Source organism: Coregonus lavaretus (genome assembly GCF_964263955.1).
Source record: "Coregonus lavaretus genome assembly, chromosome: 14".
Taxonomy (NCBI): domain Eukaryota; kingdom Metazoa; phylum Chordata; class Actinopteri; order Salmoniformes; family Salmonidae; genus Coregonus; species Coregonus lavaretus.
The window spans coordinates 24,917,150-24,944,643 of NC_140001.1; the positions used below are offsets into that span (position 1 = coordinate 24,917,150).

General features: G+C 43.4%; 1 protein-coding gene across 1 annotated transcript in view; it reads left to right on the top strand.

The window, feature by feature from the left end:
- The window catches only part of LOC311141820 (fibroblast growth factor receptor 1-A-like), a gene marked incomplete at its 3' end in the record, with an annotated part of 44,066 nt that extends 17,593 nt beyond the window's left edge, over positions 1-26,473 (top strand). The window contains exons 3-18 of the mRNA XM_084177296.1: positions 11,961-12,212; positions 12,345-12,434; positions 13,077-13,249; positions 16,769-16,892; positions 17,934-18,124; positions 19,066-19,216; positions 21,975-22,165; positions 22,586-22,746; positions 22,880-23,001; positions 23,473-23,583; positions 24,559-24,785; positions 24,861-24,983; positions 25,107-25,177; positions 25,300-25,437; positions 25,979-26,084; positions 26,297-26,473. Of these exons, the coding sequence (XP_084033422.1) occupies positions 11,961-12,212; positions 12,345-12,434; positions 13,077-13,249; positions 16,769-16,892; positions 17,934-18,124; positions 19,066-19,216; positions 21,975-22,165; positions 22,586-22,746; positions 22,880-23,001; positions 23,473-23,583; positions 24,559-24,785; positions 24,861-24,983; positions 25,107-25,177; positions 25,300-25,437; positions 25,979-26,084; positions 26,297-26,473 (2,408 nt within the window). The remainder of the gene's footprint in view (positions 1-11,960; positions 12,213-12,344; positions 12,435-13,076; positions 13,250-16,768; positions 16,893-17,933; positions 18,125-19,065; positions 19,217-21,974; positions 22,166-22,585; positions 22,747-22,879; positions 23,002-23,472; positions 23,584-24,558; positions 24,786-24,860; positions 24,984-25,106; positions 25,178-25,299; positions 25,438-25,978; positions 26,085-26,296) is intronic.
- Between the last annotated feature and the right edge of the window lie 1,021 nt (positions 26,474-27,494).

The following is a 27,494-nucleotide window of genomic DNA, read 5'->3' on the forward strand; positions in this document are numbered from 1 at the left end:
TGCTGCTTCTTCCCGTTTTTGAGGAGAAAGTTGATCCTACCCTCTGGCCCCTTTTTACTGCTGGGATTAAGGGCATGTCAGACATATGTGATCCAGGAAAAACCTTTACTAGGCCCAACTAGGGTCACCATGGCAACATGCACTAGAACCTGCTGCTGCAGGCCCTCACTTTCTCTCTCTACCTTTCTCTTGTGTACAAGCTCTTGCTCTCTCGCTCTCGTACTCTCTCTCCCCCTTATTGTTTAGAGCCTGTGTTGAGATGGAGGGAGGGCTTACTGTGATCAGGATTGCTAATGTTGTCCTGAGGGTATGGTATACAGTATGGGTGTGCTCCCTGGTTGGAGAAGAGCCTAGTATATGTTACATTGTACTGTACTTTTTCTACATTTTGTTACGTTACAGCCTTATTCTAAAATTGATTAAATACACATTTTCCCTCATCAATCTACACACAATACCCTATAATGACAAAGTGAAAACAGGTTTTTAGAAATCGCTGCCAAAGGTGCTTCACCAAAGTACTGAGTAAAGGATCTGAATACTTATGTAAATGTGTATTCAATTTTTTATTTCTAAATTTCTAAAAACCTGTTTTTGCTTTGTCATTATGAGGTATTGTGTGTAGATTGATTGAGGGGAAAAAATGATTTAATCAATTTTAGAATAAGGCTGTAACATAACAAAATGTGGAAAAAGTCAAGGGGTCTGAATACTTTCCGAATGCACTGTATGTTCAGTCTTCACTTCATTATGAATGTACCAAGAAGCGGACTTCTTTGGACCCGGGAAGAGAGTAGATTCAACAACACTGAAACGTTTCTTAACATAGTATTAGTATTTAGTATTTTATTGGTATCCCCAATTAGCCGCTGCCAAGGCAGCAGCTACTCTTCCTGAGGTCCAAACAGGAAACAAAACACAACAAATAATATACATAACACTGCATAAACAATGCACAATACAAAGTACAATACAAAATATATAAAAAATATCTGTCTCTTCACAGTCCCAGTCATTTTCTATCTGGTTTTATTGTTAGCTTGAGTTACCTGGGGTGGCAGAGTTCCATGTAGTCATGGCTATATTTAATTACTGTGTGTTTCCCAACCTCTGTTTTGGACCTGGGGACTGGGAAGAGACCTCTGGCTGCATGTCTTGTGTGGTACCGATGAGTGTCCGAACTGTGTACCAATTGCTTGAACAGACAGTTCGGTACCTTTAACCCATCAACACCTTGCACAAAGACCAATAGTGATGCAGTCAATCTCTCCTCAACTTTGAGCCAGGAGATATTGACATGCATACCACTGACATTCGCCCTCCGTGTACACCTACAGTGCCTTCAAAGTATTGACTTATTCCACATTTTGTTGTTACAGCCTGAATTCAAAATGGATTAAATAGATTTTACACACAATACCCCATAATGACAAAGTGAAAACATGTTTTTAGAAATGTTTTCATATTTCTTGAAAATGAAATACAGAAATATCTAATTTACACCTGAGTCAATACATGTTAGAGTAACCTTTTGGCAGCATTTACAGCTGTGAGTCTTTCTGGGTAAGTCTCTAAGAGCTTTGCTCACCTGAATTGTACAATATTTGCCAATGTTTCCTTTCAAAATTATTCAAGCTCTGTCAAATTGGTTGTTGATCACTGCTAGACAATCATTTTCAAGTCTTGCTGTACATTTTCAAGGAGATTTAAGTCAAAACTGTAACTTGGCCACTCAGGAACATTCACTATCTTCTTGGTAAGCAACTCCAGTGTAGATTTGGCCTTGTGTTTTAGGTTATTGTCTTGCTGAAAGGTGAATTAATCTCCCAGTGTCTGGTGGAAAGCAGACTGAACCAGGTTTTCCTCTAGGATTTTGCCTGTGCTTAGCTCCATTCCATTTTATTTTTATCCTGAAAAACACCCCAGTCCTTAACGATTACAAGCATACCCATAACATGATTCAGCCACCACTATGCTTGAAAATATGGAGAGTGGTACTCAGTAATGTGTTGAATTGGATTTGCTCCAAATATAACACTTTGTATTCGGGACAAAAAGTGTATTGCTTTGCCACATTTTTTGCAGTGTTACTTTAGTGCCTTGTTGCAAACAGGATACATGTTTTAGAATGTTTGTTCTGTACAGGCTTCCTTCTTTTCAATTAGGTTAGTATTGTGGAGTAACTTCAATGTTGATCCATCCTCAGTCTTCTCCTATCACAGCCATTACATTCTGTAACTGTTTTAAAGTCACTATTGGCCTGTTGCTGAAATCTTGAGCGGTTTCCTTCCTCTCTGGCAACTGAGTTAGGAAGGACGCCTGTATCTTTGTAGTGACTTGGTGTATTGATACACCATCTAAAGTTTAATTAATAACTTCACCATGCTCAAAGTGATATTCAATGTCATTTGTTAAAAACGATTATTGCACACAGAGTGAGTCCAACTTATTATGTGACTTGTTGTTAAGCACATTTTTACTGCTGAACTTATTCATGCTTGCCATAACAAAGGGGTTGAATATTTATGGGCTCAAGACATTTCAGCTAAAAAAAAAATATTAATTTGTAAAAAATTCGAAAAAACATAATTCCATTTTGACGTTATGGGGTATTGTGTGTAGTGACAAAAAATCTAAATTCAATCAATTTAAATTCAGGCTGTAACACATAACAAAATGTGGAAAAAGTCGAGGGGTGTGACCACTTTCTGAAGGCACTGTAAGTGCAGTACGTGCTGCTCTGTTCTGGACCAACTGCAATTTTCCTATGTCCTTCTTTGTTGCACATGACAGTACAACTGGGCAGTAGTCCAGGTGCGACAAAATTGGGGCCTGTAGGACATGCCTGGTTGATTTTAGATGTCACGAAAGCAGAGCAACGCCTTATCGTGGACGGACCACTTCCCATTGAGTCTATACGTTTTGACCATGACAGGGTTACACCCAGCAGTTTAGTCTCCTCAACTTGCTTAGTTGCAACATTATTCAGTAATATATCTAAATGAGGTTTAGGGTGGAGTGAGTGATTTGTCCCAAAAACAATGCTTTTAGTTTGAGATATTTAGCAACAGCCTATTGCTAGTTACCCATTCTAAAACTGACTGGAGCTCTATGTTAAGGGTGTCAGTTATTTATTTTACTGTTGTAGCTGATGTGTATAAAGTTGAGTCCTCAGCGTACATAGACACACAGGTTTTATTCAAGGTCAGTGGAAGGTCATTAGTAAAAACAAAAAACAATATTGGCCCAAGCCGGCTGCCCTGCGGTACAACACACTCAACCTAATTTGCATTAGAGAGGCTTCAATTAAAGAAAACCCTCTGTTCTATTAGATGGGTAACTCTCAATCCATAGTAAGGCAGAGGATGTAAGTCCATAACACCTACGTTTTTTCAGCAATAGGTTATGATCAATGATATCAAAAGCTGCACTGAAATCTAACAAAACAGCTCCCATAATCTTCTTATCAATTTCTTTCAGCCAGTCATTAGTCATTTGTGTCAGTGCTGAGCATGTTGAGTGCCCTTCCTTATAAGCATGCTGAAAGTCTGTTAATGAGTTTTCTGTAAAATAACATTGTATTTGGTCAAACATGATTTCATAAATACTTCAAGTGTGGCATCAGGTTGTTCCTCATTACACACATCAGACCAACAAATATTTTTCACATCTTTGACATAGAAATCATTGAAAAACCTCTTGAAAACCTCTTGTATGATCGCTTATACACAATTTTAGGTCCAGTCTTTGTAACTTTGTTTTTTCTATATACAGCTATTATATTATGATCACTACATCCGATGGGTGTGGATACTGCTTTAGAGCAGATTTCTGCCGCATTAGTAAAGATGTGGTCAATACACGGATGATTTAGTTCCTGTTCTGTTTGTAAATACCCTGGTAGGTTGACTGATAGCGTGAACCAGATTGCAGGCATCAGTTATAGCTTGAAGCTTCTTTTTGAGTGGACAGCTTGATGACAACCAGTCAATATTTAGGTCACCCAGAAAATATACCTCTGTTGATATTATTATTGACCATTTCACACACATAGTCGAAATACAAACTTTTAGCACTCCGTGGTCTATAGCAACTTCCTACGAGAATGGGCTTTAGGTGAGGCAGATGAACCTCTAGCCATATTACTTCCATATCATCTGACATGAGATCCTCTCTCAGCCTAATAGGAATACTCTGAACATGCACAGAGTGTACAAAACATTAAGAGCACCTTCCTAATATTGAGTTGCATCCCCCTTTTGTCCTCAGAACAGCCTTACTTCATTGGGGCATGGACTCTGTAAGGTGTCGAATGTTGACTCCAATGCTTCACACAGTTGTCAAGTTGGCTGGATGTCCTTTGGGTGGTGGACCATTCTTGACACACACAGGAAACTGTTGAGCGTAAAAAACCCAGTAGTGTTGCAGTTCTCAACACAAACCGGTGCGCCTGGCACCTACTACAATACCCTGTTCAAAGGCACTTAAATATTTTGTCTTGCCCTTTTACCCTCTGAATGGCACACACACAATCCATGTCTCACTTTTCTCAAGGCTTAAAAATCCTTCTTTAACCTGTTTCCTCCCCTTCATCTACACTGATTTAAGTGGATTTAACAAGTGACATGAATAAGGGATCATGGCTTTCACCTGGAAAGTTTTTAATGTTTTGTACACTGTGTATATAGCAACACCTCAGCCATCTGCATGTTTACTGTTATTTACTGTTATTTTACTGCTTTTATTTTTTTATTATCTATTGTTTACATAACACTTCTTTCTCTTAAAACTGCATTTTTGTTTAGGTCTTGTAAGTAATCATTTCACTGTAAGGTCTACACCTGTTGTGTTCGGCGAATGTGACAAATAACGTTTGATTTGATTTCGATCTTTCCTGTATATGCTATAACCATGTATAGCTACTAACATCAACCTGTAGGCTATCTTCAGATTATGTCTAGAAGAATTTGGGATTCCATGTTCTTGTAAACATTTACCCTTTTTGCAACTTTTTTTGACTCATCACACGATGCTGCTACTCTTTACTATTTGTCACTTTATTCCTAGTTATATGTACATATCTACCTCAATTACCTCGTACGCCTGCACATCGACTCGGTACTCATACCCCTTGTGTATAGCCAAGTTATTGTTACTCATTGTGTATCTATTACTTTTATTATTACGTGTTTTACTTTTCAATTATTTCTCTATTTTCTTTACTCTCTGCATTGTTGGGAAGGGCCCGTAAGTAAGCATATCACTGTTAGGCCGCACCTGTTGTTTACGAAATATGTGACTAATAAAATTAGATTTGAAAAGGTTTGGAGTGTATGGATTATAATCCATCAAGGATCAACAAGGATCTAGGTACGTGAGATACACATATACTGTAGTTGTGACAGAGGAGTAATGAGAATGGCAAAGGATTAGGGCTAGCAATTGCCAGGGAACTCACAATACGATATTATCATGCTACTTAAGGGTCGATACAATATGTATTGTGATTGTCGCGATTCTATACGTATTGCGATGAGATGTTCTAAACACACCGCTCACTATATTTCTGCTACATAGAGCCCCACAGTGGAGGTGTCATGATAAGCCGAATATACACTACCAGTCAAAAGTGTGGACACACCAACTCATTCAAGGGTTTTTCTTTATTTTTACTATTTTCTACATTGTAGAATAATAGTGAAGACATCAAAACTATGAAATAACACATACGGAATCATGTAGTAACCAAAAAAGTGTTAAACAAATCTAAATATATGTTATATTTGAGATTCTTCAAATAGCCACCCTTTGCCTTGATGACAGCTTTGCACACACTTGGCATTCTCTCAACCAGCTTCCTGAGGTAGTCACCTGGAATTCATTTCAAATAACAGGTGTGCCTTGTTAAAAGTTAATTTGTGGAATTATTTTCCTTAATGCGTTTGAGCCAATCAGTTGTGTTGTGACAAGGGTAGGGAGGGGGGGGGGGGGGGGGGGGGGGGGGTATACAGAAGATGGCCCTATTTGGTAAAAGACCAAGTCCATATTATGGCAAGAACAGCTCAAATAAGCAAAGAGAAACGATAGTCCATCATTACTTTAAGACATGAAGGACAGTCAATACTGAAAATGTCAATTACTTTGAAAGTTTCTTCAAGTGCAGTCGCAAAAACCATCAAGCGCTATGATGAAACTGGCTCTCATGAGGACCGCCACAGGAATGGAAGACCGAGAGTTACCTCTGCTGCAGAGGATAAATTCATTAGAGTTAACTGCACCTCAGATTGCAGCACAAATAAATGCTTCACAGAGTACAAGTAACAGACATCTCAACATCAACTGTTCAGAGGAGACTGTGTGAGAAAGCACTACTAAATGACACCAATAATAAGAAGAGACTTGCTTGGGCCAAGAAACACGAGCATTGGACATTAGACTGGTGGAAATCTGTCATTTGATCTGATGAGTCCAAATTTGAGATTTTTGGTTCCAACTGCCGTGTCTTTGTGAGACGCAGAGCAGGTGAACAGATGATCTCCGCATGTGTGGTTCCCACCGTGAAGCATGGACATTAGACCAGTGGTGTCCTTTGGTCTGAAGTCCAAATTGGAGATTTTTGGTTCCAACCGCTCTGTCTTTGTGAGACGTGGTGTGGGTGAATGGACGATCTCCGCATGTGTAGTTCCCACCGTGAAGCATGGAGGAGGAGTGATGTGTGGGGGTGCTTTGCTGGTGACACTGTCTGTGATTTATTTAGAATTCAAGGCACACTTAACCAGCATGGCTACCACAGCATTCTGCAGAGATACGCCATCCCATCTGGTTTGCGCTTAGTGGGACTGTCATTTGTTTTTCAACAGGACAATGACCCAAAACACACCTCCAGGCTGTGTAAGGGCTATTTGACCAAGGAGAGTGATGGAGTTCTGCATCAGTGGACCTGGCCTCCACAATCACACAACCTCAACCCAATAGAGATGGTTTGAGATGAGTCGGACCGCAGAGTGAAGGAAAAGCAGCCAACAAGTGCTCAGCATATGTGGGAACTCCTTCAAGACTGTTGGAAAATCATTCCTCATGAAGCTGGTTGAGAGAATGCCAAGCGTGTGCAAAGCTGTCATCAAGGCAAAGGGTGGCTACTTTGAAGAATCTCAAATATAAAATATAGTTTGATTTGTTTTTGGTTACTACATGATTCCATATGTGTTATTTCATATTTTTCATCTCTTCACTATTATTCTACAATGTAAAAAGAAAGAAAAAACCTTGAATGAGTAGGTGTGTCCAAACTTTTGATTGGTACTGTATATAGGAAAAAGTCACCTTGTACGAGAGATTTATGCGGTTATCAAAACGTGGCGGAAGGGTAAGCCTACACGAAACACAGCCCTTATTTTATGTGTTTCTAAAATCTCCTATGGGAAAAATGTATGGTGGAAAAACTAATGGAACCATTTCCCTGTTTGACCGCTAGGTTTTATGGGTATTATGACTCATACTGTGGTACTCTATTGAGACGAGAGCATGAGAATTTGTTTTGCTCAGTCATAGAAATAAAAGTGCTGAAAACATGTTGGCTCACTTCTTTAAGAAGAAGATGGAGAACAAGCTATAGGATGAAAAATACCAGAGTTTTGGCGCAGGTACATTTACAGTTGAGTAATTTAGCAGACTCTCTCATCCAGAGCGACTTACAGTTAGTGCATTTATCTTAAGATAGCTAGGTGGGACAACCACGTATCACAGGCATAGAAAGTACATTATTCCTCAATAATGTAGCTGTCAGTAGAGCCCGCGCTAGAAGGGGAGGGGGGAGGGGGTCGTCAGGTGCTGGTTAAGTTATAGAAGGGGGTGTTGAGGTGAGGAGGAGGATTATTTAAGATACTGTCTGAAGAGGTAGGGTTGCAGATTTTTTTCGGAAGATGGACAGGGACTCTGCTGTCCTAGCTTCAGGGGGAAGCTGTTTCCACCATTGGGGTGCCTGGACAGAGGAGAGCTTGGACTGGGCTGAGCGGGAGCTGCCCTCCCTTAGGTGTGGGAGGGCCAAGATACCTGAGGTGGGAGAACGGAGTGCTCGGGTTGGGGTGTAGGGTTTGAGCATAGCCTGAAGGTAGGGAGGGGCAGTTCCTCTTGCTGTTCCGTAAGTAAGCACCATGGTCTTGTAGTGGATGTGAGCTTCAACTGGAAGCCAGTGGAGTGTGCGTAGGAGCGGGGTGACATGAGAGAACTTGGGAAGGTTGAAAACCAGAATGGCTGCAGCGTTCTGGATAAGTTGCAGGGGTTTGATGGCACAAGCGGGAAGCCCAGCCAACAGCGAGTTGCAGTAGTCCAGACGCGAGAGAACAAGTGGCTGGATTAGGACCTGCATCGCTTCCTGTGTGAGATAGGGTCGTACTCTACGGATTTTGCTGAGCATGAACCTGCAGGAGCGGGTCACTGCTTTGATGTTTGCAGAGAAGGACAGGGTGTTGTCCAGGGTCACGCCAAGATTCTTTGCCCTCTGGGAAGGCGACACTGTGGAGTTGTCAACTGTGATGGAGAGGTCTTTGAGCGGGCAGGCCTTCCCCGGGAGGAAGAGCAGTTCCGTCTTGAGCTTGAGGTGGTGCCCTGGGGGACACCAGTAGTGCGAGTACGTGGTGCAGACATAGATCCTCTCCACTTCACCTGGTAGGACGGCCTGCCAGGTAGGATGCAATCCAAGAGTCTACAGAGCCTGAGACGCCCAGCCCTGAGAGGGTGGAGAGGAGGATCTGATGGTTCATGGTGTCGAAGGCAGCGGATAGATCTAGGAGGATGAGAACAGAGGAGAGTGAGTCAGCTTTGGCAGTGCGGAGAGCTTCCATGACACAGAGAAGAGCAGTCTCAGTTGATTGACCCCGTCTTGAAGCCTGACTGGTTAGGTACAGATGACTAGCGCTATCTAACACTAGGTGTACATAGCAAATCGATACTTGGAGTCAAGTATCAATATAATATCATCCAAAGTAATATTGCAATTTGTAACAATCGTTTCTTTCTGCAAAGGATGCAGAAAATGTATTGTGACAAGTGTTTGTGCCAGACATTACCACTTGGAAAAGGCAAAGATGGCTTTTTCACCGTATAGCCCAGTCCTTATCTTATAGCTAAGATATAGACCACGTTGTCCTCTAATGCTTTTCCAGCGTCTGGAACAGATAAATGTCCCCATAGACTCCCAGGCAAGTTTAGCTTGATGGACAAGATGTCAACATAATTGTTTTACCCCCTTCCCCTGGTCGTCTATGTAGTCATAGAAAACGCGGCTCCGGTGTCTAGCTCTGTGGCTAGCTCGCCTCCTCCCCATTCTTCTAGTATAATTCCACCTTCCTCTCCCAAGGAGCTCCTTGCCAGCCTGACGATTGGCCCTTGACTAATTTGGGGTGCGATTAGATTTAATGGAGAGGATAGACCGGGATTGGGTGGAGAAGGTAAGAGGCTGCAGCTCGATTTTCAGCTCTGCAAACTCAAACAAGGGCTTGGATTCAATAAACCGTGTGTGAATGTGGATGATGGTACTTTCAGGGACATCGAGGAAAGAGCTGCTCCCTTGTCTTTGTGATTCCTTTCTCATATACAGTTGAAGTCGGAAGTTTACATACACTTAGGTTGGAGTCATTAAAACTCGTTTTTTCAACCACTCTTGTTAACAAACTATAGTTTTGGCAAGTCGGTTAGGACATCTACCTTGTGCATGACACAAGTAATTTTTCCAACAATTGTTTACAGACAGATTATTTCACTTATAATTCACTGTATCACAATTCCAGTGGGTCAGAAGTTTACATACACTAAGTTGACTGTGCCTTTAAACAGCTTGGTAAATTCCAGAAAATGATGTCATGGCTTTAGAAGCTTCTGATAGGCTAATTGACATCATTTGAATCAATTGGAGGTGTACCTGTGGATGTATTTCAAGGCCTACCTTCAAACTCAGTGTCTCTTTGCTTGACATCATGGGAAAATCAAACAAAATCAGAAAAGACCTCAGAAAAAGAATTGTAGACCTCCACAAGTCTGGTTCATCCTTGGGAGCAATTTCCAAATGCCTGACGGTACCACGTTCATCTGTACAAACAATAGTACGCAAGGATTAACACCATGGGACCACGCAGCCGTCATACCGCTCAGGAAGGAGACGCGTTCTGTCTCCTAGAGATGAATGTACTTAGGTGCGAAAAGTGCAAATCAATCCCAGAACAACAGCAAAGGACCTTGTGAAGATGCTGGAGGAAACGGGTACAAAAGTATCTATATCCACAGTAAAACGAGTCCTATATCGACATAACCTGAAAGGCTGCTCAGCAAGGAAGAAGCCACTACTCCAAAACCGCCATAAAAATGCCAGACTACGGTTTGCAACTGCACATGGGGACAAAGATTGTACTTTTTGGAGAAATGTCCTCTGGTCTGATGAAACAAAAATAGAACTGTTTGGCCATAGTGACCATCGTTATGTTTGGAGGGAAAAGGGGGAGCTTGCAAACCGAAAAACACCATCCCAACCGTGAAGCACGGGGGTGGCAGCATCATGCTGTGGGGGTGCTTTGCTGCAGGAGGGACTGGTGCACTTCACAAAATAGATGGCATCATGTGGATATATTGAAGCAACATCTCAAGACATCAGTCAGGAAGTTCAAGCTTGGTCGCAGATGGGTCTTCCAAATGGACAATGACCCCAAGCATACTTCCAAAGTTGTGGCAAAATGGCTTCAGGACAACAAAGTCAAGGTATTGGAGTGGCCATCACAACGCCCAGACCTCAATCCTATAGAAAATGTGTGGTCAGAACTGAAAAAGCGTTTGCGAGCAAGGAGGCCTACAAACCTGACTCAGGTACACCAGCTCTGTCAGGAGGAATGGGCCAAAATTCACCCAACTTATTGTGGGAAGCTTGTGGAAGGCTACCCGAAACGTTTGACCCAAGTTAAACAATTTAAAGGCAATGCTACCAAATACTAATTGAGTGTATGTAAACTTCTGACCCACTGGGAATGTGATGAAAGAAATAAAAGCTGACATAAATAATTCTCTCTACTATTATTCTAACATTTCACATTCTTAAAATAAAGTGGTGATCCTAACTGACCTAAGACAGGGAATTTTTACTAGGATTAATGTCAGGAATTGTGAAAATCTGAGTTTAAATGTATTTGGCTAAGGTGTATGTAAACTTCTGACTTCAACTGTATCTGGGCACAAGATTAAGTGTAAACCTCTGACATATGCCTTTTTATCAGTAAATTTGATTAGAACATAGATGGTTGCATCACAGTATGAGAATTTTCTGTACATTTACCCAATGTCAGATATGAGCTATATGCACTATTTAGATTTTTGTACTTTTTTCCTCAATACATTTTCTCAAGACTGGTTATGTTGTAGATATTATATAATCTGTCTCCTGCTGTATACAGTTGCATACATTTTGATATGCATCTCCCAGTATCATATTAACCATTTATTCTGTCTGTAGTTTTCCTATCTGCCCAGTGATTAAAGGGATACTTCGGAATTTTGGCAATGAGTCTTTATCTAATTCCCCAATAATTTATCTAATTCAGATGAAATCATGGATACCATTTTTATGCCTCTGTGTCCAGTATGAAGGAAGTTAGAGGTAGTTTCGCGAGCCACTGCTAACTAGCGTTAGCATAATTAATGGCAGTCTATGGGTATCTGCTAGCAGGTACCCATAGACTTCGTCATTGCGCTAACGCTAGTTAGCAATTGCACTAGCGCTAGTTGGCAACACGTGGAGACAAAAATGGTATCCACAAATTCATCTGACTCTGGGGAAGTAGATAAAGGGCCTCATTGCCAACATCCCGAAGTATCCCTTTAAAGCCATTGTGTTAGTAGGAGCGTGCCTGCATTTTTTTCATGTATACTACTGTACAGGAAGGTACTTAGCCCTCACTATGCCCTGTTTTTTCCCCTAGTCGTCCCTGCACCACCTGTGAAAATCCAAGCGGAGCTTTACACCCTGTACCCTGGGGACCGACTGGAGCTGAAATGTAACAATAAGGAGTCAGTCAACTGGACCAAGGACGATGCAGTGGTGGTTGATGGGGAGCACACACGTTTACGAGACGGCCAACTGGAGATCGAGGGGGTGGAGCCGGCTGACTCGGGCCTGTACACCTGCGTCACCTTTGGCAACCACAGCTCTTACTTCTCTGTCAATGTCACAGGTAAGGTTAAATATACAAAGCTACCACTGAGTGCTCAAATCACTGGTCCCGTAGAGAGAAACAGTTAAAGGTATATCAATGCAGGGAAGCCCAAGTCCTATGACATATTTGTCCTCTCTTCCTATTCACCAGTTGATATCCTGGCATCCTCTGAAGATGAAGACGAGGAGGATGAGTCTTCCTCAGAGGAGGCAAAGCTGTCTAGCAGTCAAAAGCTTTTGCGTAAGTGTCTCATCCTCCTAGTCCTACCACCTGTCACCATTGCTGTTTCCTTGGAATGGTAGAACAGAGCTTGGACCAGATTCTTAAGCTTAACATAACAAAGCCCTAACTAATTTGGTTATTTCCAGTCTCAGCTACAATTCATGTGTGATTCACCTATTAGGCGTGTTTGCTGTTCATCTAAGAGTGATTTGTCCACAGTTGTGATTGAGGAACAATAGCAGCCCACAGTGGTGGTTACACTTGAGTAAGAAATGTCACACTAGTGACTCACCTCGGTCCATTCCAGACGTCCCCTGATTTAGTGTTTGAGTCTATGGGGCATTATAAAACCAGTCAGGCGTGGTCAGCTGGCATCTGGTGACTGCCTTGGGCCCACGGACAAGTAAGCAGCTAGTGTGGTGGTCACCCCGATGATGATCTTGGGCCCCAGGAGACTAGTCAATCCTATACTGGAGTTTTGTATTGTTTTTTTGATGTTTTTTTTGTTTGTTTTTTACAGAAAATTGTCTTGACTTGAACTGTTTTTGTGGTTTTATGAAATACTCCTAAGCCTGGTGGAAACTACCTGCACACACAATTTGTCAATTTTTGTCAGAAGAGGTGTTTAACTTTTCTGTCTTTCTCTCCCTTGTTCCTCAGCAATGGCCCCTCAGTGGGCTCAGCCAGAGAAGATGGAGAAAAAGTTGCATGCTGTCCCAGCCAGTAAGACGGTCAAGTTCCGCTGCCAGGCCAGTGGGAACCCCACCCCAACACTCAAGTGGTTCAAGAACGGAAAGGAATTCAAGAGGGATCAGCGCATCGGGGGCTTCAAGGTAAACCCCCTCCCTGAATTCACCCCTTGGTACTAGACTGCCCAAAAACCATACTATACATTGATCCTAATTCAATATCCCCAAACTCCTTGACCATGAGTGCAGATGTGATGGTGATATCATCACTTTTAGATCACCAACCCCCACCCCCCAGCATTAGAGGCCTGTTAGCTAGAGGAAAGCAGGAGCTAGGTTCACACCTAACTGGGGAACAATGCAAGGTGAAATCCAATGCCACAAAGGGATGATTGTGCCACAAAAAGAATTCCTTGAGGATAGCAATTTTAGCCCTCCTTTAAGAGGCAGGATACGCCTGGCTTACTGTGGCTTGCGAAAGTATTCACCCCCCTTAGCATTTTTCCTATTTTGTTGCCTTTACAACCTCGAATTAAAATGGATTTTTTGGGGGGGTTTGAATCATTTGATTTACACAACATGCCTACCACTTTGAAGATGCAAAACATTTTTTATTGTGAAACAAACAAGAAATAAGACAAAAAAACAGAACTTGAGCGTGCATAACTATTCACCCCCCCCCAAAGTCAATACTTTGTAGAGCCACCTTTTAGCCATTACAGCTGCAAGTCTCTTGGGGGTATGTCTCTATAAGCTTGGCACATCTAGCCACTGGGATTTTTGCCCATTCTTCAAGGCAAAACTGCTCCAGCTCCTTCAAGTTGGATGGGTTCCGCTGGTGTACAGCAATCTTTAAGTCATACCACAGATTCTCAATTGGATTGAGGTCTGGGCTTTGACTAGGCCATTCCAATACATTTAAATGTTTCCCCTTAAACCACTCGAGTGTTGCTTTAGCAGTATGCTTAGGGACATTGTCCTGCTGGAAGGTGAACCTCCGTCCCAGTCTCAAATCTCTGGAAGACTGAAACAGGTTTCCCTCAAGAATTTCCCTGTATTTAGCGCCATCCATCATTCCTTCAATTCTGACCAGTTTCCCAGTCCCTGCCGATGAAAAACATACCCACAGCATGATGCTGCCACCACCATGCTTCACTGTGGGGATGGTGTTCTCTGGGTGATGAGAGGTGTTGGGTTTGCGCCAGACATAGCGTTTTCCATGATAGCCAAAAAGCTCAATTTTAGTCTGATCTGACCAGAGTAACTTCTTCCATATGTTTGGGGAGTCTCCCACATGGCTTTTGGCGAACACCAAACGTGTTTGTTTAATTTTTCTTTAAGCAATGGCTTTTTTCTGGCCACTCTTCTGTAAAGCCCAGCTCTGTGGAGTGTGCGGCTTAAAGTGGTCCTATGGGCAGATACTCCAATCTCTGCTGTGGAGCTTTACAGCTCCTTCAGGGTTATCTTTGGTCACTTTGTTGCCTCTCTGATTAATGCCATCCTTGCCTGGTCCGTGAGTTTTGGTTGGCAACCCTCTCTTGGCAGGTTTGTTGTGGTGCCATATTCTTTCAATTTTTTTAATAATGGATTTAATGGTGCTCCGTGGGATGTTCAAAGTTTCTGATATTTTTTATAACCCAACCCTGATCTGTACTTCTCCACAACTTTGTCCCTGACCTGTTTGGAGAGCTCCTTGGTCTTCATGGTGCCGCTTGTTTGGTGGTGCCCCTTGCTTAGTGGTGTTGCAGACTCTGGGGCCTTTCAGAACAGGTGTATATATACTGAGATCATGTGACAGATCATGTGACATTTAGATTGCACACAGGTGGACTTTATTTAACTAATTATGTGACTTCTGAAGGTAATTGGTTGCACCAGATCTTATTTAGGGGCTTCATAGTGAAGGGGGTGAATACATATGCACGCACCACTTTTCCGTTATTTATTTTTTATACTTTTTGGAAACAAGTTATTTTTTTCCTTTCACTTCACCACTATTTTGTGTATGTCCATTACAAGAAATCCAAATAAAAACTAATTTAAATTACAGGTTGTAATGCAACAAAATAGGAAAAATAGCCAAGGGGGATGAATTATTTTGCAAGGCACTGTACCTCATTTAATGCATCTAGGTAGCAGCTGTTTAATGTGTTTGTTTTCCGTCAAGATATATCTGCGTATAGCAAAACCAACTTCTCAAAAAGGAAACTCAATTTCATTTGTTTTTCATGGAGGAGACAGGATAAATACTGCAGATTTCAGTTAAATCCATTTCACATCAATTAAGGGCTTTTTTCTCTCCAATTTGATGCCCTTTGACAACATGACTGATTCAATTGACATTAGGCAGTTTTCCTTCCATCTCTGTGTTGGGGAGCAGAACAGGACAGCTCACTGTCACAGAGGAAGTGAGACTGTGTATACAGTTCACAGTAATGGGCGTGGTGGTGATGAGTCCGTTTACTTATCTTTTCCCTGATGCAGATAGCATCTGTATACTGTGGGCTTGGCTTCTAAAGTTGACCATATCCACACTGCAGTGTGGATGGTTGTGTGTTGGCTTGCGACAGCCTCACGTGGTTTAGGATGTGCTGGGATGTTGTAGGGGGCCAGGATCCTGTTCATCTGCTCTTCCCATCAAGGTGTTGTCCAGCCTTGTCCTCGGCAGCCCCCCCCCAGCCGGGACACATTAAGGAGTTTTCTATCAGCTGCCTGCCTTCTCTCCCCCGGCCCAGCTTTACCATCTGGCTGCTGTTTTTTCAGTCAAGGTGCAGAGGTCTAGATGGGAGGCTGGGGTCGTCTATGAACGGGGCTTAATGTATATTCTTAATGTATGGAGACGGCAGGAGGAAATAATGCAGACCACATGCATTAACCCAAGCACAACACATCTGGCCAGAAGCAGCTGTAGAACCCCAGTACATTTTAGCTAAATGAGGGAAAGCGTAATGGAGGGTCTGCATGTACGCACGTTTGATGTTGCCATTGTCTGAGAGGTTTGTTTGAGTTTAATCACACACTGCCGGTCTTGGCAGATTTATGGAAGAACAATTATAACTTGGAATATAGAGAACAGGATTTAGCCTTAGATGTACATGGGCTGTAACCTGACTGTAGTCAACCATAGTTTTTCCCGAAACAGGTTGTGACATACACATCATGTAACCACCAAGAAACAGTTTCCCTGCCTCAATATGCTTCCAAGAGTGCATTCATGTACTGTTCCTCAAGCAATGGACCACAATAGTTTTATACAACATGGGAAATAGTCTCCTGATAGAAAGTTCCTCATCCTTCTCATGGATGTTAAAATAGAAAGAAAATATTATCTTTTGATCTGCATTTCATTACACATCATTGAACTCATTAGTTATTTGTACGAAATGGGGCAATATTAACTAGCAGCACGACAAATGAAATGTGCTCTTGAACGGTTATGTAAATCCCAATGTCAGAGAAAATAATCATTCTAGAAATGAACTTATGAATCAGGCTGGCTTTACCACCGTTTTTATAATCTAAACAAGTCTCTCGCGTTTTATAGTATTGATAGGATGTCTTGTGAAAGTATGGGGCTTTGGTTGGACCAGCTGTCATCTTCAAGTGCCTTCCATACTTCCTCCTCTGACTAAATATTTAACCTTTCTCTTCTCCAATTTGTAGGTTCGAGAACACATGTGGACCATCATCATGGAGTCTGTAGTGCCATCCGACAAGGGGAACTACACCTGTGTAGTAGAAAACCAACATGGAAGCATCAACCACACTTACCAGCTGGATGTTGTTGGTAAGTCTCTCTCTTCTCTGGGTCATTATATCGGTGACATTTCTTGCTAAGCATCCCGAAGCCTAATCCATTCCCCTGGTTTAATCATCAATTGGATATTCATGTAGCTTAAGTGTGTTGTTGGTTCAGTATAGCTAATGGTTTACAACACTAGGCCCTAGTAATCGAAGTAATGGTGTCCCTTTTTCCAAGGAGAGAGTCACATGGTCTTTCAAATGAGGCATTTATTTTATTTTATTAACCTTGTTTAATTTGTGGCTCTGTTGATGAAGTTGGGTAAAAGCGTGAAATTATTATTCCCTCCTGGACCTGCCCTGTGACTTACTCACGCTGCATTGGTTCTATAAATCAAAGCTCCACCTCCACAGACAGTGGTGTCTCCTGGGATATTTGCGGCTGGGGCCGGGGTTGGCGTGACTTCACTCCCCAACCTTGATCAGCTGTGAGATCATTTTGGAGACGGAGTGTAATTCTACAAAATGTGTGCAAAGCGCCACACTGATCTCTGTATCAGGAAAGCAACTGAAGCCTGACAATTTGTTTCCTTGCCAGATGCTGGGCTCATTAGTACGGTTGGGGGAGTTATCAGTCATCAAAAGGGCGCCCAGAGAACATTTCTCTCTCAGGGCAGCGGCTTAAAACTTGTCTGCAAGCTTGTGTTTCCAGTCATTTGGGCCAAATGGCAGCAATTATACAGGCGACAGAGTAGTAGGGGGAACTGTTATTTCCCTGGCTGTAAAAATTACCGTATGTAAGTAGTGAAATGACATGAGATCAGGGTAACCTTGTAACCTGGCCTAGATCAGGCTCTACTGATAGAGGTGTCCTCTTCCTGTTGTCTGTTACTCTCCTAATTTAGCAATGCCTCAATGCCTATTCATTACTGGAATGAACTAGAAACGTAGCCTAATCATTTGCTGTTTTTTCCCCAAGGTCTTTCTGTTGCAATGACCACTAGGATTCTCCACGACTATGTCTTCGTATGTGGTTGACATGTGTCTTTCAATGTGATTGATGTGTGTCTGTGTGTATGTGTCGCAGAGCGTTCCCCCCACAGACCCATCCTGCAGGCCGGACTGCCAGCCAATAACACTGCGGTGTTGGGCAGTGATGTGGAGTTTGAGTGTAAGGTGTTCAGTGACCCCCAGCCTCACATCCAGTGGCTGAAGCACATCGAGGTCAATGGAAGCCGCGTAGGCCCTGATGGCTTACCCTACGTCCGTATCCTCAAGGTATGGGCTCGCAGTGCACTGACTGGGTCCACCACCAGACTGTACACACCACATAGCTGCAAGTATTATTTTCAGTCTGGAACAAAAGGTGATAACCTACATTTAAGGGTGCGTTCGTAAATTCACTCTGGCTATCTACTCCTGATTTCAAAGCACTCTCGTCTGAGTGTGCCAGAACGCAGAATAGCTGATGAATTTATGAACACGCAACACCCGTTGAATATGACCGGTGTCAGTAAATGTCTGCAAGCAGCACAGGTACAGTCACCAACAGCTATAGATAACATGACAACAGCCTAATCAGCTCTGCTAGGGCAAGTAAAATGGTCAGAGTGTGGTGTTCTCTCATTTGTGTCTGGAAGTAGCTAGCAAGCTAGCCAATTTTAGCAAGTTAGCTTGGGTGCTTGACTGCTGTTGTAAGATCAGAACGCTCGGATGAACCCTACACCTTGGCCAGAGCGTCCAGTGTGCACTCTGAACGCTCCGAGACCAAAACGCTCTGTATTTACAAACAGACAATCTGCCAACGCTCTGAATTTACGAATGCCCAGAGCGCACTCCAGAGTGAATTTAGGAACGCACCCTAAGTAAGAGATGGCACCCCATGTAATACTTGGGGAATACAGCCAAACAGTATTAGATTTCAATGAAATCTAGTTTATCATTTTCATTGTGTCTTCTCTATTCTATCCGTTCAATGCTGTCTGGCAAAGGAGGGCAAATAGTATCCCTCTCCTAGGATATGATCCCTCTATGTAAGAAGTAGTTTCCTGTGCCCTGTTGAGTAAAACTCTATGCTTGACAGAGGAAAGTCGACGCTAACAAATGATTGTGATCTCATTCAACAGAGACAACAGCTTTTTGCCCTCTCAATCTGATTATTTAAATGTTTGTTACAACCTCATCTTGACTTGTTGCACGTGACTTGTTTTTGTTTCCAGCACTCTGGGGTCAATAGCTCGGACACTCAGGTGTTGACCCTCTACAATGTCACTGAGGAGGAGAGCGGGGAGTATATATGTAAAGTGTCCAATTATATAGGCGAGGCCAATCAGTCAGCCTGGCTGACCGTCGTCAGGCATGAGGCCCAAGGTAACCGCCCCACGCAGCAGCAGCTCAGAGCACACAGAGAGCCTCAAACAGGGGCTGTTATGGCCACCTGGAGACCTAGGGACTTATTTAAGGACAACCTCAGCTGTTTCTTTCCTCCCTCGCTCCCTCCCTCTATCCCGCCTCGGTGCTCCTGACTGTAAATGACTCTATGGAAAATTCCCAGCAGAGCGGTTGAATGTGTTTAGTCTTGGTTTATGTTGGACTGCTTTCTCTCTCCTGCCCCATGCCTCTCCCGTGCCATCCTAATAAGGGCATCTCCTGCCATCCACTACTATTACTTTCACTCCCTCGACCTTCAAAGTCTTCTGCTCTTATTACTGCCTTGTTCCCCCCCACTGCTTTTCAGCTGTTTTACTCAGCCTTTCCATCTTTCAATGTGCTCCTTCTGTTTGTCTGGTGGATTTGTTGTATGGTGAAGTGTGTGTGTGGTCTTGAGAGTGAGCGTGTGCTCTGCTGAGGGGTTTTCCATGTAGCTCATCTCTTGCATGTAGAGATGAGTCTATAGGGTATGGGATGTCTGTCCCTGCTTCTCCTCAAATGGTGATGGTACAGTGAAGGGGTTCAGTGCTGCGGTGCGGTCTCTACCTAACTAGCTCCTCCACTGACTGACTGGAGGGCCGATACTGGCAGCACCCTCTAATGGCGGTGTGGTTTTTACTCTTGTGGGGGGGGGGGTGGTGTTGGACTGAGAGGGGGGGATGAACACCCCACCCACCCTCTGTCCTGTCCCCTCCACTACCAGAAGTCTTTCCCTTTCAGAATCTTTTACTCATGCCTCCCTTTTTCCTCTGGGCCTCTTGTCGGGTCTGCTTCCATTGTTCTTTTCTAGACTGCTGGCCTTAACACCACGGACAAGGAAATGGAAATCCTCCAACTGAGGAATGTGTCTTTTGATGACGCTGGGGAGTATACCTGCTTGGCGGGCAATTCTATCGGGTTCTCTCATCACTCTGCATGGTTGATCGTTGTTAAAGGTATCAATGGTTCTCTCCTCTGATCTCTACTTCCTCCTTCCCCTCCCTCCTCTCCCCTTTGGCCTGGCCATCCACTTCCCACATTTCTCTGAATATGGTCTCTGTAGACCCTACTTCAGTGAACAATGTTAATGTGTGTGGAAGCCAGGCCAAATTGTGTTACTAACCTTCACCCTCACCCTGTAAGCATGGTTCCAGTCCCATCCAACCTTTCTGGATGGGACAGTATGGTCCATGCTGAGAAATGTTTCCCCTCTGTCTTCTGTTTTATGGAATAACAGAATGCCAAACACCCTATCTGACCCATAGAAAGTACCTCAACTTACCTCAACCGACTTAACCCCTGAATAGGAAATTTCAAGTGTTTATACCCTCAAAATTGGAAAGTAGAATAAAAATAAATTACAATTAACATTATTTGGCCAATTTCATAAATGATTTGTCCTTTTTCCACATTGTTTCAAATGGTTAACTTTACAATGCACTTCTACTTTATTGCTTTACAAGTTTTACATTGAGAAGGGGTTGTTTGGCAGTACTGTTGGTGTTTCACTCAAACCTATGTCTCTCCCATTCTGGTTTCAATATGGTGTTTACATTTGATTCTGTGTAAGGCTAATGTTTTCTGACAAGCACTGCAAATGACATATATCCCTGATGTCATTTCCTGCTGTGAGGACAAAGCCTGCTCTTAAGGCTAGCTTTGATAATTGGCCCACTGTAGTGGACGGCTCATTCCTCAGGGTTGGAATTTGTCCAATTATCAAGCTTCTTGTCATTCAGCCTCTAGACACAAGGGCAGCTCACTTGTGTTGCTGGTGTTGGTATCATTCTGGTGTTTTTCGGAAAGCGAGGTAAAAAAGAAACATCCAATATGATAATTTGAATCTATATTGCAAAATATTACAACACTGATCTGAATTTGAGTTATTGGAGATAAGTAGATTTTGATTAAACATATTTTATATTTTGTTTCTAGTCTACTTCAGTACCTCGGTGGTTTGCTCCTTATCGTGAGAGACAATGTCAAATGTTGTAATTACAAGGAAATCATAATGACAATTGTGTGTACCAACAACCACCACACAAGCCATTTAAAACTGGGCTTTTATGCAGAACCACCATTTTATGTGCCCTAAGGAAGTCAGAATGGGACATTTACTTTAGACAAATAATTAACTAAACTTACTATTGAACATGTTTAAAATATTTGTATTGGTGTTCAATAGCATATTTTTTTGCCTGTGATATCATATGTTCTCCTTAAAAACAGAGCCTTTGCACACAAAAATAAATGCATTAAAGTTAGTATATTTAATGTACATCCATTTTAATGCTCATGAGTTTGCAAAAGGCTCTGTGTAATATGTTTGGGTTTGTCCCAACTCAAGAGAACTTGGCTGTTCTCTGCCACTAGAGAATATGGCTACTGGTCAAACTGGGAAAGAATTTGGAGTGAAACCCTATGCCTGAAAGAAGTGATTATGGTGCCACAATAAGAGTTTGTGCTCCGTGCTCTGTGCCAGTGGTGTCAAGGGCTCTGTTTTTCTGTACATGTCAGCTGAGTGGTCTTAGTGAATGTATCAGGGTGGTTGTGTGTGGTTGAGGGGTCTCTGTGTGTGTATTTGTTACATGCCTGTGTGTGCTGTGTTGTGTTGTGAAAGTGTGATTGGTATTTGAGAATGCATGGACCTCTGTAGTTGTGATTTGACCCAGTGTGGCTGACCTCCTGCCCCCTATCCTATCGCGTTGCCCTCATCCAGCAGTCCCCCCTTCTCCACCACCCAACCAAACCTACCTGGAAGTGCTGATCTACTGTGTGGGCTTCTTCCTCATTGCTGTCATGGTGGCCTTGGCCATCATCTTCAAGATGCGCAGCTCGTCCAAGAAGAGTGACTTCAGCAGTCAGCTGGCTGTCCACAAGCTGGCTAAAAGCATCCCCCTGCGCAGACAGGTAACAGAAAGTAGATAGGGGGTTTGAAATCTTTATACCTTTTCCTGCTATCTCTTTTTAGTATTCTCATCCCATTTAGTGTAATCTTTTTTCCGTCTTCAAATTTGTTTAACTTATTCTTATCAAATGGAAGGTTTCATTATATTGTGAAAATAAAAAAAACGTAATTCCTTGAGCTTCTGGTTCTCCAAAGAGCCCATGTGGTGAGTCAGGTGGGTATGAGTAGAAGGCAGGTGTTCGTCTCATCCTTCTCTCTGCTTCCACTGGGATCAAATTAGTTTTAGTTGTGACATTGTGTCTACAGACTTATTTCAGTAACATTTTGAGGGTTTAACAAATTGTACGTTATTTTCTGTCCACACTGGACATCTTTCTGTCTGTTGTTCCTTTCCTGGCTCCACTACGAGAGAGTAACAGCAGGCTTCTGTATTCCAGGTGTCAGTGGACTCTAGCTCCTCCCTCCACTCCGGGGTGATGTTGGTGCGCCCCTCCCGCCTCTCGTCCAGTGGCTCTCCTATGCTGTCTGGGGTGTCTGAGTACGAGCTGCCCCAGGACCCACGCTGGGAGCTGCCCAGGGACAGGTACGCAGATGACTGGAACACACCTATCAAATACAGACATAACAACATCACACAGCTTTGATTGGGAACATTGCCTGTCTGTCACAATCCTCTCACATTTGTTTGTTTCTTCCTCTCCCTTTGACCCATTCAGACTGGTGCTGGGGAAGCCCCTGGGAGAAGGCTGCTTTGGCCAGGTGGTGATGGGAGAGGCTGTAGGGATGGACAAAGAGAAGCCAAACAGGGTCACCAAAGTGGCCGTCAAGATGCTCAAATGTAAGTTGTTTCTTTTCTCATAAACCATATCAAACCAGTGATTTGGGCACATGGCTGGGACTCCCGTACTGCATGTTGGGAAGTTATTTAAAATACAAGGAGCACAGAAGGTAGCAGAAAGCCACAACCGCAATTACAGGATGGGAGGAGAGTTCTACTTAGAGCCATGATGCACCGACATAAGAGGCATCTGCCACGGGCTCCTGGCCACTGTGCAAATGGGAGAACAGAGTAAAAATTGGTTAGCTGTCTGTAGCCTTTTGCTCTTGGTGCCTTTGTAACATTTTTAAGTAGTTATGTAAATTAACTTTGAAATCATTTTGTGTAGCATAATCTACTTTGCTTTGTACAAAACTGGGATGTTTACTGTACATGAGAATTCTTTATTATTTGCAAATCATAGAGGTTTCAGGATTGAGTGAATTTTATGAGTAAAACAAAACAAAAAATGTATTTCTTTCCTCCCCTCAGCTGATGCTACAGAGAAAGACCTGTCAGATTTGATCTCCGAGATGGAGATGATGAAGATCATTGGGAAGCACAAGAACATAATTAACCTGCTGGGAGCCTGTACCCAGGATGGTAGGTCTCACACTGGCACAGACCCCCCTTCTTTCCTTCAGATCTTTCATTCAGAAAGGCTGAAAACATGTTTAATTTTAGAGGAAAAAGTTGGTGTTTTGAGAAAATGTTTTGAGACCCTTGCATTGTTCAGTTGTTTAACAGCATGTTCAGATCAGTATGCAGAAATGTGTATAATGGTATGAGTAAGGGATTCTGACACCAACTTCCGAGCTCTCAGTTTGAGATGACCACAGCTGCTGCCAGGGTTGCCATATCTTTCAAATCTTCACTGACAAGCCCTGGCACCATGCACTGTGTTCTGCTGGGGAAGAACATGAGCCTCCTCTGACCCTGCTGTGAACATTGCAGAGCTTTCTGTCCTAAACACCATGTAGCAGAACACAAGGCTGGTTTTTGTTCCACCTGGTCCCTTGAGAAGTTCCAGTAGAAGTTACTGTAGGAATCTGGTAGCATTCCATGTATTATTCCCCAGACTGGTTTGACATACAAACTCTCATTTTTGGCAAACTGTTTTCAAGTCAATGCATTTACTATAGATAGTGATGTCGATTATTTTATTTTTTTAAACACTGAGTACACGTGTTAACAGACATTTTAATTATTTTTCTTGTCCTTTATTTACAACTTGTAGAGTCTTAATTCCATGATTTTGTTAATGGTGTTTTTCCCTGACCACAAAATGGCTGTCCAGAATACACCATTAGTCTTCTCTCTCTCTCTCTCTCTCTCTCTCTCTCTCTCTCTCTCATTGGCATGTTAGGAGAAAGATACAGCTGTTGGTTATAATTCAGAGCTTAACTCTCACTATGACCCCTCCACCCCTCAATGAAATCCATCCTCACCGCTTGAAATGCTGTTCTGCTCCTATTAGTCTGTCTTATTGTGTTAGGTGTCACATAAAGGTATTCTAAATGCCACATCATCCAGTGGTGTTGAATAGTGAGTGACCATTGTCTTCCTCTCCCTCCCCAGGTCCTCTCTATGTTATTGTGGAGTATGCCTCCAAGGGAAACCTCCGGGAGTACCTGAGAGCTCGGCGTCCACCAGGCATGGAGTACTGCTACAACCCTGACCAGGTGCCCATAGAGAACATGTCTATCAAAGACCTGGTTTCCTGTGCCTACCAGGTGGCCCGCGGCATGGAGTACCTGTCCTCTAAGAAGGTAACATCAGGATCCGACTCTACGTACATCAGCACAGTTGAGTATAGTACAGTAAAGATGCAGTGAATGTGCTGGGCCAGCTAGACCTAGTTCTTATGTGTCTGTGTACAGTGTATCCACAGAGATCTGGCTGCCCGCAACGTGCTGGTGACAGAGGACAACGTGATGAAGATCGCAGACTTTGGGTTGGCCAGAGATATCCACCATATTGATTACTATAAGAAGACCACCAATGTGAGTATGCTACTAATTACAGTACCTACCTCAGCCATGCCAATTAATGTGAGAATTGCTTCCCCTTACCTTATTCTATCTCCTGTGTAAATAAGCCAATTTACACTAGCATTTAACCCACAGGGTCGTTTACCAGTCAAGTGGATGGCCCCAGAAGCTCTATTTGACCGGATATACACGCACCAAAGTGATGTGTGAGTGTGGAATAGATACACCTTTACCATTTGTTGGAATGGGCAGAAGTTGGCCAGATTCATGTGGCTTGTATGATATGACCTGTGTGTTGACTGACGGGTTTGTCCCTCTGTCTCTGCAGATGGTCTTTCGGGGTGCTGCTGTGGGAGATCTTCACCCTGGGGGGCTCGCCGTACCCGGGGGTTCCTGTAGAGGAGCTGTTCAAGCTGCTGAAGGAGGGCCACCGCATGGACAAGCCCTCCACCTGCACTCACCAACTGTAAGCCGCCTTCCTCTGTGTTCTATCATTAGAATGGTTACTATGTGATTATTCCAGAGCTCAGGGATGCAGCAGTAAAGATATTATCCCAGAGCTCAGGGATGTAGCAGTAAAGATATTATCCCAGAGCTCAGGGATGCAGCAGTAAAGATATTATCCCAGAGCTCAGGGATGTAGCAGTAAAGATATTATCCCAGAGCTCAGGGATGCAGCAGTAAAGATATTATCCCAGAGCTCAGGGATGTAGCAGTAAAGATATTATCCCAGAGCTCAGGGATGTAGCAGTAAAGATATTGTCCCAGAGCTCAGGGATGCAGCAGTAAAGATATTGTCCCAGAGCTCAGGGATGTAGCAGTAAAGATATTGTCCCAGAGCTCAGGGATGTAGCAGTAAAGATATTATACCAGAGCTCAGGGATGCAGCAGTAAATATATTGTTCTCTGATAATAGACACAAGCCAGCAGCGGAATTATGACTCTCCCTTTCCCGCACTCCTTCTCTCCCTCTAAATTCTCTCCATTTCTCCTCCACCCTCCCAAAGATACATGATGATGAGGGACTGCTGGCATGCTGTTCCCTCTCACCGGCCCACGTTCAAACAGCTGGTGGAAGACCTGGACCGCACCCTGGCCATGACGTCCAACCAGGTGAGTCCCCACATTGAGCACACCTCAGCAGTTCACACACACAGACATGTTACTGTCAGGACTAAATGCAAAATGTTAATATTGTGTTAACTTCATATTTAAGCCATTTGTCTGTATGTGGTGTAAAAGTAATGATATCCAAAGCCAGATATGACTGTTCTGGCCAGTGTGTCTAATCCTCTCTCATAAATGCCATATGTGTGTGTTTGCAGGAGTACTTGGAGCTGTCTGTGCCTCTGGACCAGTATTCCCCCAGCTACCCCGACACTCGCAGCTCCACCTGCTCCTCAGGCGAGGACTCTGTCTTCTCCCACGATGCTGGGGCTGAGGAGCCCTGCCTGCCAAAGTTCCCTCCCCACTCCAACGGGGTGGCCCTCAAGAAGCGCTGATACCTCACTCCCCTCAAACACCCTAACATTCCTCTTCTTGTCCTCCCCTCTGCACCGCTGGCCTGGTATGGACACTTCCCACCCTCCCAGAGATTAGGTAACACACTGGTGGAGATTGTGACAGGGGCTTACTTCTGAAACGTTTAAACCGACTGGTTGGGCATCAAGGACTCAAGGCAGTTCGCTGGCTCGTGGTTGAGGTGGATATGTTTTCAGGGCACTTTGTATTGCTGGGATTTTCTTTCGGTTTGTGTCAAACAGTGCAGGAGAAGGAAAGACTCACTAATTTCTCTACTCTGGTCATTCCACGGAACATGAGAAACAGACTGGACTGAATTGAAAGGATTATGAATTGGATGGATCGGAGTTAGGATTATGTCTGTTGTATTTTTCCAATGTGCATTTTGCTTTTAAGACCAATTCCAGAGAATATATTACCAAGGGACATTCATACCTTGTATACACTATATATACAAAAGTATGTGGACACGCTTTCAAATTAGTGGATTCGGCCATTTCAGCCACAGCCGTTGCTGACAGGTGTATAAAATCAAGCACTGACTTTCAACGTGGCACCATCTTAGGATGCCACCTTTCCAACAAGTCAGTTTGTCAAATGTATGGCCTGCTGGAGCTGCCCCAGTCAACTCTACGTGCTGTTATGGTGAAGTGGAAATGTCTAGAAGCAACAACGGCTCAGTCATAAAGTGGTAGGCCATACAAGCTCACAGAACGGGACCACTGAGTACTGAAGCGCGTAAAAACCGTCTGTCCTCGGTTGCAACACTCACTACAGAGTTCCAAACTGCCTCTGAAAGCAACGTCAGCACAATAACTGTTCGTCGGGAGCTTCATGAAATGGGTTTCCATGGCCGAGCAGCCGCACACAAGCCTAAGATCACCATGCGCAATGCCAAGCGTCGGCTGGAGTGGTGTAAAGCTAGTTCCCATATTGGACTCTGGAGCAGTGGAAACGCGTTCTCTGGAGTGATGAATCACGATTCACCATCTGGCAGTCCGA